This window comes from Bactrocera latifrons, unplaced genomic scaffold, assembly GCF_001853355.1.
Source record: "Bactrocera latifrons isolate USDA-ARS-PBARC rearing strain unplaced genomic scaffold, ASM185335v1 scaffold_4, whole genome shotgun sequence".
In the NCBI taxonomy this organism is placed as follows: domain Eukaryota; kingdom Metazoa; phylum Arthropoda; class Insecta; order Diptera; family Tephritidae; genus Bactrocera; species Bactrocera latifrons.
The window spans coordinates 3,912,803-3,926,785 of NW_017537045.1; the positions used below are offsets into that span (position 1 = coordinate 3,912,803).

Sequence of the window (13,983 nt, forward strand, 5' to 3'; positions counted from 1 at the left end):
TACAGTTGGCAACGTTGCAACAACAACACTACACTCATTTACCCTGCCGCTACGTCTCTTCAAAGATTTGTCAGAACATGAAAACGACATTTCGCATAAACGCGACCCCATTTAACCAGCGCACAGCAGCAACAACTACTACAACAGCAGAGTAAGTAAGTAGCAACAGCAATGAAGGCATTACAGCATCCATTCACTTCCTGCACGAGCAAAACCAACAGCATTTTCATAATTACTGAATTGTAAATCACATGAACTTTTGTGCGTGCATAATCGTCGCAGCGGCAACAATAACAATGAGTGAAATTCGTTGCACGAAAAAGTGGTAAGAATGAGCACAAAGTAAATATGAAAGAGTATGAAAAGTAAAGTGAAACAAAGAGCAAAACAGAAAATATTTTGAAAGGAAAAAAGAAATAAAAGTTGTATAATAATTGCAATTGTTGTTATGAATTTGGCTGTTGTTGTTGTTGTAACAATTTCTGTCGTTATTGTTTTTGTAATGAAAAGTTATAAAACATTTCTTGCTATTGCTGCCGTTTTTGGTTTTGTTTTTATTATTGTTGTTGTTGTTTTTGTTGTTGCTTGTTTTGTTGTTGTTGTCATCACTTATATGATATTTGTGGTTTTGTGCGGTTTTGTTGTTGTTGTTGTTGTTTTTGTTGTTGTTGTTTTTTGTTGTTGTTGCTGTCTTTTGTTGTCTTTTGTTGTTGCTGTCTTTCGTTGTTGTTGTTGTATCATTTTACTGTTGTTGTTGTTCATTATTTCCATTTGTTGCTCCATTTTATTGCGTACTCAACGCAACAAATAATCGTTTTGAACAATTTGTGAAATACTTTGCTTTTGTTGTTGTTGCGGTTTAGCTACACAGCGTCGAGTGCGTACTGGAAAACTCGTAGTGATATTCATTATTGAAATTAAAATTTTGCAAGGCAAAAGTTTGTGGGTGGTTTACATCATACATATCTATAAACATACCTATATTAATATACATACATAAATATATTAAATATACACATACTTCATATAAATACACACTTTCAACACAATGAAATTTATTTATGAGCAAAATCAGCTCACAATAACGAGCTGTGTCCCCACCAGCAGCCTTCGCCGGGTGCCCTCCAGCTATAGCAGTGTCTATGCTTTTCCGTCGGTTAAAACGGTAAGTGCATATATCCGCTGCGTTTGCAAGAAAGTGTGGTGCATTTATGGCAAGGATTAATGAATTGCGAAAAGTTTTAACAAAGTTGCAACAACAACAAATTTTGTATTATGAATATTATAACTATTTTTGTTTTTATTGTTTTTTATGCCGTGCCACTCCTAATGGCCAAGTAGATTGCGAGGTGAAAGGATGAAATTCGATTTTTATTTACTTTTACTCGTTTATTAACATAATCATGCATAGGGTAAATTCGCTTTCCCATTCACATATACATACCTGCATACATACCTACATGCTTATAAATATATATATATATATATTTAACGCAGAGGACATCGGCAAACACCGCCATTCACTTTCGAATTTCAACTTTAAATTTGCAAATATGCCACATATATACATATATGTTATCTACGGCTTAAATCGAATTAGGCTAAAGTGGTTATGTTGGTTTATAGTAAGGATCCAATATACGAGGATCGTACCTTTATATCTACTTTCTGATAAAATTCAATTTTGTGATTCGATCGCCCTCGTTTCCCATTGATATATGGTGGCATTCAACTTTACGTTCTAAAATGACAAATTTAAACGTTTTAGATTAATAGCAACTTTTGGACAGGACCTTCAATAAAATAATAATAATGGGTGTTCCAAGTAGAGGTACTTTTTTCAACAGAATTTTTTTTACAGATCACTCGACCATAGAGAGTCGATTCGACACGGTTCGCAGCAACTTACACTAACGTATGGAACAACTTGGCGTATTTTATGTGGAGATCTTAAATTGAAAGGGTACAAAATACAGCTTGTTGCAACATCGCTTCGCTCTATGGGCTCTTGAAAAAGATCCAAGAAGATCCGATGTTTTCGAGAAAATTTTGTTTAGCGATGAGGACCATTTCTAGCTCAATGGGTATATAAGCAAGCAAAATTGACGCCTTGTCATCGAAAAGTCAGCTGAATACCTTCAAGCGCTGTCATTTCAACCAGAAATATAACGGTTTTGCGTAGTCGTTGATCCATATTTCTTCAAAAATGATGCCGGTGAGAATGTAACTGTCTATAGCTATCGTTATCACAAGATCATAATCGACTATATGATGCCTGCAATTGAAGATTGTGATCTCAAAGAGACGGCACCACTTCCCACACATCGCAACAATCAATGGATTCATTGAAAATATAGCTCGATGAGCAGATAATTTCGTGTTTTGGACCGGTCGATTGGCCACAAAAATCGTGTGATATCACAGTGTAAGACGTTTTCTGTAAGAATGTGTAAAGTCTAAAGACTATGCCGGCAATCCCGCTTCAATTCACATTTTGAATCAAAACATCACGCTTGTTATTCACCAATTACCAGTCGAAATGCTCGAACGTGACATCGAGAATTGGACTCAACAGATGAACCAGCTGAGACGTATCAGCGGCCAACATTTGAAAGAGATAAAAAATTGAATGCCAAAGAGAGTTCTTACGAATGATAAAAAACATTCTCCATTAAATTTGAAGTTTCTTGGTTTTTTATTCAAAAAAGTAGGGCACCTCGAAATGGATCACCCTTCATATTGCATTCTTATAAAACTTTTTGACAGTAGCTCGATTAATAAAGCGTACAATTTATAGTCGATAAAGAGAAATACCACTTTTAGAAAGCTACTAGTTATTAAACCCAACTCTTTAGTGGCTTAATATAATAAATAGGAATAAAGACGATAAAAGTACGAAAAAATTAGAGAAACTTAGGAAACAGTAAATATGTGCGGGAGGTCTGCATGATTGTGATGTGATGATATTGGAAGTGATCATATTGCAGACCAAAATATTTTAATAAAAAAAGTGCAAAGAGGGAGCTTTGCTTTGTACATTGACTAAAAAGAGGAGGTTACAGAGATAAGAGAGAGAGAGAAAGGGAGAGAGAGATCTTCTGAAGCTACAACTAAGTGCATTGCAAATACTTATTATCTTATTATAGAGATAGAGACTCTAAACGAGCTAGAAATTATCAAAGATGATATTAACATTATATTACAAATGAAATAATGAAACAACCGTGAAAATTTTCCAAAAGAAATATGTAAGAACAAACAGAGCAAACATGGTGTTACTCCCTCTTTTTTTTTTTAGAATAAAGTCAGCTACCAATATCTTTTGAATATTGAATGGGAAAGAGGATCGAAAGCAGGTCCTGCGGAGTATCTCCAAATACTGCAATGCGACGATAGAATAAGCAAAGTAAGTATTTAATAAGCGGCACACCAATTCAAAGATATAGTGAATGTTTTGTAATTTCTATATAAAAATTATTAAAACTTAAAAATTGAGCAATTTATAGAACTTTTCGCATCGGTCATTACTTCCATAACATTTTAAGCAATTTTGAAATGCTCAAATGTGCCGCACATAACGGCGCTTTCACATTTTGCTGCAAGCAAACTGTCTATCTGTCTGCGAGCTGCGCTATCACTGTCGGAAACACGCTGCGAACCGCGTTGCGGCGCTTGCCAAGTAATTCTATGTCAGCGACGAAGTAAAAATAACACGAGAATTAACACAACCGAGTTGGCGCGCATGCAGCATAACCGATGTGGCAAGTTAGCAAAGTGCCAAATCGTGTTGCTGCCACACTTTGTGTCGTGCAGTGTATTGGCTGCTACACTGCTTTGCGCGTGTGTCAGCTCGTTGTCATTCCAGACGCACTGCGCCGCCAATCCGTTACGCAGAAATACACTTGCCAATGCGACGGCAAGCGTGGCAGTTCTTACATATGAGTGGCACAATGTGTTGCATGCAACAGGCTGGCAAGCAGGCGGCAGCCGACAATATGTAGTTGCTTGCCACTTGGCAGCAGGAAATGATCTTACAGCAACTGATTGCGAACAGATATGAATGCAAACATGCGAAAAATATATTTGCAGAAATGTGACTATGATTCTAAGTTGCCAGTCATGTACCGATTACACTCTTAGTTTCTCTAAGCTTCATTTGCTGCTACTTGGCTCTATTTCTTTTATTTCCTCCATTTGGATGTTCTCAAAGTAACACATTTGTAGGCATATACATATGTACTGTATATGAGATACATATAAATCTTCTGCGAAAATTCAGTTGCTCCACATTGTGTCAATTCCCTAGTATATTTTTAAATTACTCCGTTACTTGTTAAGCCGATTATTGCCCGAAAAGCTTCTAGAGGTTCGCTAAACATTTAAGAATTTTTGAAACAGAGAATCAGAGATCAGAAAAAAGACACCGTTTCGGCACAAACCCACTAAACTAAAGGCGTACAATGAGCAGTGGTACATTATTGTAATTCTTTTGAAATAATCACAGTCTTGTAAGTCATTGTGGTGACGAAGTTAATCCCATATTCTTGGAGTTACTGATATGTTCCTAAGGGGGTATTCTCGTCTAGAAACCAAAAAATATATTTACTATACATTTTTTTATGGTGTTTTTATTGATATCTTAAGAATATAGAAACACAATTTTACAAAAAAGTATTAAAAATTAAAATAATTAGAGAGGGGGGAGAGACAGGTGTAAAAAAAATGGCGCATCCGGGTTACATTGATCCTGACGCTCCTCGCGGTCTGAAAAAAAAAAAATCAAAAGAAATTCTAAATCAGTAAGGATGCTGTTATAGCCTTATCTCAGGGAACACGAAAAACAACTTTTTTGAAAAATGGCGACTGCCTGAAAATAAAAATAATTTTTTACGTTTTTTTTTTGAAATTCCTGAATTTTTTCTAAATATTAAAAACAAAAATTTTGACACGATGCTGGTAGGAACGATAAAGGATTATATAAAGAAGGTTCATACAAAATTTCAAGTAAATCGGTTGTATAGAACTTGAGATAATGCCGGTACCGTGAGAAAAAAAATAGTTTCGAGAAAAACGCGTTTATAAAAGTGAGTCAAATTTCAAGCAGTCTAAGTCATAAAGTAACTGTAGCTCTTAGAATAATTTTAATTTTTAAAAATCCTTTGGAGGATATGTTTCTAAGGGTCTAAACTCTAAGAATATGAAAAAAATCAAATTTTTCAAAATTCTAGAATAGAATACCCCCTTAAATCATATAATAGCGCTTAGAGTCAACGCCTGTAGACATTCTGCCTCTGTGAGGAAAGAAGTGAGACTAAAAGGTACAAATATCAATCTATTTTCGTAGATGGAATCATTAAATTTCAAAAATTTACATATCTCACGTGTTTACGTACACTTGAAGCCCGCTACGGAAATCACTTTCGAAGATTAACACCTGAAGTATCAGCGGAAGTATTATAAAGCTGGTCACTGAAAATATTGCTGGGCAGCTGGGTAACAAGGGGGTTCCAAAGAGACTACAAATTCCTTACTGAATAGTCCTTACAACTTATTATTTAACGTTCGATTTGACATTGCTGTGAAAATACATTGGTGAGACCTTTGTAGAGTTTTTTGGTCTCTTGTTTTAAAAGGCTCTTCATCCTTATTTATACGCCAGAAATTGCTTCGCCGACTCATAGGGTTAGTGATGACAGAACTTTTCATATCAGCCTGTGAATGAACCTGCTTAATGTGGACCATAAGGGATCATAGTTCAGTGGAAAGTTTCAATTTACATTGGAAGGCAATTTTATCTCTCACAATTAAGAAACAGTATTCCGTAGTTACGAATAGGAGTAGGAAGAGGGTATTTTTAAGTACCAGATAACACCATGCCATATATAGTATATAAAGAGAGAGAGAAGTTCTGTGTGAGTTCTGTGTGTTCAAGTATTGAGGAGTATAATTCTACTCGGTTCCAGATAACGAACAGGTCTTGGAAGTGTGAGTTTAAAGATTACATTCAAAGATACATTCAAAGAGGTGTCATGAAGAAAATTCTGGCATACAGGACATTGATATTTTAGATCTAGTCGAAATTCCTGTTGTTCCTAATTGGAAGCTAATCAAGTAATAAATCACACATATGCTCCAAAATATTTGTAGACAACAGGGAGTATTGTGTCTACTTGTGAACCGTTAATCTTATAACCAACTAATCGTTCCTTTTTTCTATGAGTAGTAGAGTTTTTCCATATTGAGATTTTTTTATAGTTTCCAGGTGTGTGTTATAAATTTTTCTTAAGCTAATTGCCCGCTGATATCTTTCTTTCTAATGCTCACCAAACAACATTTACGAATAATGTCTTTTTATAAACGTTTTGGCGAAAAACGCAGGAGATTTCGAGAAAGTAGGCACGGTACGTGGGAATGCATTCGCATAAATTGAAAAAAGATATAAATAGAAGTAAAAACGAGTGTGGGGCAAAAATAGGCTTTGCGGGTGAATTCGCAGTCATGTTAATTAGACACTTAATGCGAGGCGGAATGCGGAAATTTGTGACTGAAAATGTTGTTATTGCCAAAAGCGTGATATGAAGAAGTACGAGACATAAAAAAGTAAAAGACATGAAGAAATAAAAAATATGTGAATAAGATTTTTTCTTGAAAATGTAATATTCGGAATTTATATATTTAATATTATATAATATGTACTTTCATATAAATTTTCATTATTCTGTTAGAAAATGTTTTCAATCAAACAACTAAAAAAGTTGCTCAAATCCAACAAAACTTGTTCAGCCATAGGTACCGAATATTTGAACCTCAGTAGCTATAGTTGAATAATTATCGAAAATATTGGGCAATATATCCAAATGTGTCTGAACATACGGATGACTTTACTCCATATAAAGTACTTTAAGAAACCCAGGCAACATTTTTTAGTATGTGTAAATAATTAATATAAAGTTTTACCAGCACCTGAAGGAATGGAACAATAGGAACTTAGCCGTTTCCTTATTTTTTCTTACTTGTTTTATCTTCTTCGCATCAATCTTGCAGCATTTCAGCACATTACGAATCAGACGATCTTAATTCGTCTTCTTTTTTACTCCGAAACTGAAGCTTAATATAAACAAAGAACCCTAAAATAGTGAATGTATTTCCCCCTTACTGTTAAAATCCAAATGTTTACACTACCAGCTGGTGGATTTTATTTACAAGCATGTCATATATCACGGAGTCAACATTAAGCGCTAATAAAATTCAGAACTTCAAATAAACATGTCAAAATTTGTAATACAAACTGAACGAATATCATTTTGACTCTCTCCAGAATGAGGGAAAGCTTAATATTACGTATAGCACTGTAGATAAATAAACAAATCTGATATGATACACATGCAACTAAAAAGTGATCCAAATAAAGGTGCTGTTTTCATTAGCCATTTTTTGACAGATCTTGTGCAAGAACTGAAACCACTCGAAACCGATTTCCAAGTGGCATCGCTTCGCTCTATGGGTACTTGAAAAGTTCTAAGAAGATCCGACGTTTTCGTGACAAGTTTTTTCAGCGATGAGGCACATTTATGGCTCAATGGGTATGTACAAGCAAACTTCTCGTATTTGGGACGAAGAAGAACCTGAATAGATTGAGGGATTGCCATTTCAATCAAAAAAAAAAAAAAAAAAAAAAAAAAAAAAAAAAAAAAAAAAAAAAAAAAAAAAAAAAAAAAAAAAAAAAAAAAAAAAACAGTTTAGTGTGGTTTGTGGGCCGTTGGAATCCGTGGTCCATATTTATTCAAAACTTATGCCGGTGAGCACGTGACCGTCAATGGCGATAATTATCATGACATGATAACCAAATATTTGATGCCTGAAATAGAAGCTAATGATCTCAGCAACATTTAGTTTCAGCAATTGCGAGAATACTTCGATTATCAGATAAATTCAAGTTTTGTACCGATAGACTCTTCCTGCAGGTTTTTTGGAGGTTAGAAAGCTGGGAAACGCAAATTAAAGGAAACTTTGATCTAAACATTGAACAAAGATATTTTTTATTTTTAGTTATAAATATTTATTAAGCAAACTCTTTAATACTCAATAATTATGACTTCAAGAATGCTCGCTTAGTCCATTCTACTCAAACGTAATTGACACTTATGAAGTTTGCAAGCTTCACAAGTTAAGATTGGCTTGCTGTGAGGCCTAGTTTCCATACAAATTGCTACTAACTTACAACTACATACACACATGCTGCTATTTAGGCTTGCTGTGTTGTTTATAGCATGCTGTCGGTTTAAGCCGCTTATGTGACTTCGTGTTTGGCCACTGTGACGTAACATGCGTCTAATTATAAACACCAAGTACGTAAATTGAGCGGCAATTTGTTGCAAAACGTCAAAACATCACCAGCCAATTAGTTGACAACTGTAGTGACTTATGTGTGTGAATTTACACCGTGCAACAAAATAAAAGAAAAAATTAAAAAATAATGGAATGGTGGGAAATGCATCAACAATTAACAAACGGTGTTGAATATATAAACAATGGAATAATATTAGAAACACACATAAATATGTGTACATATGTAGGTACAATACATGTGTCATCAATTTGAAATACAAATGTTCGTATGTAAGTTTATGCATGGCACAGTTTCAATGACAACAACAGCACCCACCGACAGGTCGCAGCCAATCATTACAACTCCACCTCAGCCAAGACGCTCGCCACTGCACGGCAGTGACCGTATGTTGTGCCGCTCCACACATGCAACTCGAGGTGATGTTGAATAATTGCAACAACAACAACAACTTCATTTGTATGATGATTTTTAGCATTGTTTATTACTTACACAATTCACATAACCCTGCATTTATGTATGTACATATGCAACTCTGATTATACTCGTATATAAGTACAAATACAAATCTGTATATACATATATGGTATAAGTGGCTAGTATATAGTGGTATAAGTGTGATAGATATGAGCCTCTCTATGCATTTTCCTTTCAATTTATATGCCCCACATGCACCCATACGACTGTTGCATCGCTTCGTCGTCTGTCCAATGGAATACATGCGGCCGACACGCAATGGCCAATTGTTTGCCTATAACACACACATATATATAAATAAACATGATTTGACATCGCATATGAATTTTTTACAATTTTATTTCACTGCAAGAGTTTGTTTTTGTAATAATTTGATGGCTTCATTACAAACTATTATATAATGGATGTTCAGATGCATGCCTACATACTGTCGTACATTTATAAAAACTCAGTATATGGAAAAGAAATATATAGGACAAATATTTACATGCATATGTATAATATATACATAAAGCAACACATAAGCAAAACCAAAAAAATTGGTGAACAATCTTTAATCAAAATAAATTACCAAGCCAATTCGGAAAAGAAAGTCTCTTTCGCTATTTTTAGAATGTCCAACCTTAACAGAAATAATCTCCAGACTACACATATTTTTAAAATACAAACTTGTAGATAGCTTATAATAATTGTTAATATATAATTTTGGTATTAACCCTAAATATTTCGTAAGACATTGTCGTATTTTACACTATGAACAGCTAAATAAGACGATCCATAATTTGATTGATGATTTTTTTAAGAAGTTCTTGTTGAATTTCTGTTTACATATCAAATGTTTGGCAACATTTCGTAAATCCCGAAATAATCCCGAAAATTTCGGGACTTGAAATAACAAGATCCAATTACTCATTTCATTAGCATGTACATATAGCCATTTTAAAAAAGATCTTTCCAATAACCTTTAAATTTATTTTGGAACAATTGAAAAATCCCGAAATTTTCCTAATAAAAAAACGGAAATCCGGAGTCCACATTTTTACTTGATATGAATCTGCATATGATCACTTCAAATCATATTTGTGCCACCAAGTTTGAAAATTAGCTGCCAACAAATTGCAAATTCCAAAATAATCGCGAAAATATCGGAATGCAATGAATTATTTCATTAGCATGTGCATACATACATACCTATGCCAACTTAAAAATGGATTTTCTCACTGACCTGACTGACTTGAAAGTATCAGAATATTTAGTTTCAAATTTATCTCGTAACAAGGCGCAAATCCCGAAATTTTCAGGTCCAAAAATTGATAGCTCATATATAATATATGAATATTTTAAAACATACGTCTTTTATTAACCATCAAATTTATGTTGCAATAATTCAGAAATCCCGGAATAGTCCCGAATTTTTCGGTACTGAAAATATGGCGGACTTGGACATGACATTTCTAACTTTATATGAATGAAGTTTATAAATCATATTTGTTCTACTTGCTCTCAAAATTAACTCAAAATAGCACACAAAACCTGAAATAATCCCAACATACATACATATGTACATACAGTAGATACATACATATGTATGTATGTATTCGGGACACTGAATATCGGTTACACGTCATTTACATACATATGTATGTACATCACCATTTTAAATTAGTTTGATTTGTTTGAATAACTTTCAAATTTATACCCAAAAAAATAAAAATCCCGAAGTTTCCGGGACCAAATTATCGCGATCCCGCAATTGACATCTCTAGTTTGCAAGTATGCCCGTATATACATATAAACGTCTCAACTCATTGTCTTGTAAAAAGGCACAAATCCCGAAATGGTCCCGAAATTTCTAGTACAAAACGTATCACATTGAAAGCATTTGTATGCGCATTTGCGAATTTTAAAACACACCTCTTGCATTAAATAATGAATATTGTAATAATTCACAAATCTGTTAATAATCCCGAAAAGTTCGGAGTTTTCCAATATCAGTACCCCGAAATCGAAATGAGAGATTTGTATAAATATATAAAATTATATAAATTCAAATCATGTTTGTTATACAATCCTCAAATATATATGTATGTATATCTTCTGATATCATAACTTACAAATGTTCGGGAGTCATAACTTATACTGGTATTGCATGATTTATATGTATATGCAAAAGAGCATACGGTATGTACATATATAGTATGTACACAAATGAACAAATTTAAATTACATTTATTTTAATACTCTTCAAAATCAGTTTTTAACAATTCAAAATCCCGAAATTTTCGGGATTAAAAATTCGGCATCCCATAGTTGACTTCTCGAATGTGGAGGTATACTTCCATAAACGCTTCAAGTAATGTTTGTTCCACTAACCTTCAAATTTATCTCTGCGCGGTACTTTTTTGTACATTATATATATGTATGTATTTATTTTTTGTAAATAAATTTTATCTCTAAAAAGTTGCGGTTTTATTTCTTTGTTTCAATATCAAATACTTGCTGACTGCTTACTCAACGAGAGCAATTTCTTTCACATTTGTATAAAATAAAGTAATGTGTCGGGCTAAGAGTTGCTTGTATGTTAGTATGTACTCATTTGAGTAAATATATATTTAATTTGTTAAAAATTAGATTGAGTCTTAGCTTTGAATGTATAATTATTTATTATTTCTAAGAAACACAGTCAAGTATCGTACTTTTCTGAAACATTTCTTATCACTCAGATGCTTTTCTCCAGAAGAATATACATACATATGTTATATTAAATTATATATTGCTGACAAATAAACTAGTACCGAATAAAACTGACGGACGGTACATATTATGAATATAAGAACTCGATATTTAGCTCTCAAAACGATTTAGTGGTTCACAGCATTACTTTCCGATGAGATGCAAAACGCATGGACTTTCAAGTGATTTTCGCACAAATAATAGCCATTGGCCCAAAGTGGGGTTTACGACCCCATATGGTCTACTGGCTCTATACAAGTATTATCCGCCACAGACTAACATATGATGCGTGGGTAGGGTGGATAGCATTATCAAAAAAAAAAAAAAAACAGTTGATCTGCTTACTGACGGATTACAGACGTAATGAAAACTACCTCAACAAAGACTCTCGAGGTTATACTCAATATGGCCCATACATATTCATGTGAGATAGTATTATCCAATACTCACGATTTTCGATCATTATAATTAGACGCTGCGTCATCAAGGGCATGGTATCCTACTACAAGTAGACCTGGTATTGAACTTGGAATAAAATGGCAATGCAACAGAGATAGGGCGATCCATGAGGAAGTAAGGGTGAAACAGAAACAGGAACATGCCTTTTCTATAGTAATCCTTACACAGAATATATCTTCAAACTAAATGACTACAATGCAGTCTTTCAGGCTGAAATGCTGGACATAACAGAAGATGCCTAGTGGGCCTCTGCTTTAATCAGCAAGTCCACAAATCTTCTCAAACCTTCTACTAGATAGTCAAGCTTCAATTAGGGTTATACGTAAATATCAAGTCTCACTGCGTTAGGATATGCAAGCAGGCAATACTTGACTCTAAGTAACTCGGTTAGCATTATATGGGTACTCGGTACCATAGAATATAAGAATAGAGGGATATGAAAAGGCAGACGAACTGGTCCGCTAGGGGCTCGCTAATTATTCAGCTGGGATGGACAAGCATCAAATTAAGGCGGTTCAATAAGGTTATTTCTATAGGATAAACCTTGTAGAAGAGATGCCACCTCTTGAAAAATTTCAATACTGCAAAATTTATACAACTAATGATTACGGCAATAAGGATATGAAAGAAGCAGAGAAGTTTCTGAAATTTTGACATTTTAAAAAGGCAATAATAATATTTATTAGCGTCAATTATACACAAAGCTAAGAATTTACATTTCTTAATAGTAAACCATCGTTACAAAACAAAACAATAAACACATACCGAAAACTGAAGATTTTTTCAAAGAAATTCCTTCCGAGGCTTGTGGTCGTCATCATCATTTTATAAACTTCCATAAACCACTAAACCAACAAAAAACACTGCAAAAAATATGGAGCACCAGCACACAAACACAAAAAGACTTGGAGCACAGGCAAGAACAGCCGTTTCTTTTGTTAAATAAATTTTTTGTCGGCTAAACACTGAAATTTTGGCGACTTACTTGAATACAAAAACAAAAATAGAAACACATTAAAAACCGAAAAAGAAAACAATAAAATGCGAGTGATATTGAGAAGTGTGGGTTACGGTTTCAAACACAGCACTGAGATTTTTTACTTTATTTTTTCAAGGGAATCGCACACTGCTACTTCAAAGGGGTGAACCCCGAGCTTTGTGAGGGTCGCTTTAAAATATATGCAAATTTTTTAATATTTTTTCAACACTTTTTTTCATTTTTTTTATTTTTTATTTCACTCAAAAAAATTATGGAAGCAACAATAACAACTTTTTAAAGGCGTTAATGATTCGACCGATTTAAGAAGGAAATGGAACACACAAGCCATATACGCGAACGATATATATATATGTTTGTTTATATGTAAGTATGTGTGTAAATCACCGGTATATTTTGATGAATTAACAAATTAGAGCACAATAAGATCGTCGGATACACGAGCGAAGACGAAAAATGGGGTTGCACTTGCATGTAATCACAACATACAACTAATATACATATGTATATAATATATTAAGCATATGCTGTTATTTGACTTTTATATACATACACAAATATATATGCATGTATATGACACAATGGCACTTATGTATTTGAAGCACTTAAACTCGTTAAATCACTGGCATCACCAAAAACCGTATCACTGCACCATGCTATGTTTTTGTAGTTGTAACTCTGAAAGTGCATTTGGAACGTGAGCTTGACAAATTCATTTCAATTTCGATTTGATTAAAAGCAATTTTCGTCTTGATTTTGCAGACACTTTTGTTGCTTTTTCACTTTGTGACTTTTGGGGACTCATTTCCTTTGTGTGTTGCAATCATTTCGTTTTAAGTGAAGGAGGTGAAATTGTTATTTAAATTATTTTACTAAAATATTTAATCATTATTAATTTTTATATTTATATTTTTGGCGTCAAATTTCAAATTTAATATTTTGTTTACCTAACTATTTTATATTTAATTTT

General features: G+C 33.6%; 1 protein-coding gene across 6 annotated transcripts in view; it reads right to left on the reverse strand.

Annotated features, from left to right (window-relative positions):
* The window catches only part of LOC108972435 (protein sprint), a 553,725-nt gene that overhangs the window by 241,140 nt on the left and 298,602 nt on the right, over nt 1-13,983 (reverse strand). The window contains exon 2 of one of the 6 annotated variants that reach the window (XM_018939006.1): nt 12,782-13,000. The exons of 4 other annotated variants lie outside the window; for them this stretch is intronic. In XM_018939006.1, coding sequence (XP_018794551.1) covers nt 12,782-12,855 — 74 coding nt within the window. In that variant the 5' untranslated portion in view covers nt 12,856-13,000. Of the gene's footprint in view, nt 1-12,781; nt 13,016-13,983 lie in introns of those variants that run through there. One more of the 6 variants, XM_018939007.1, reaches the window with a different exon arrangement.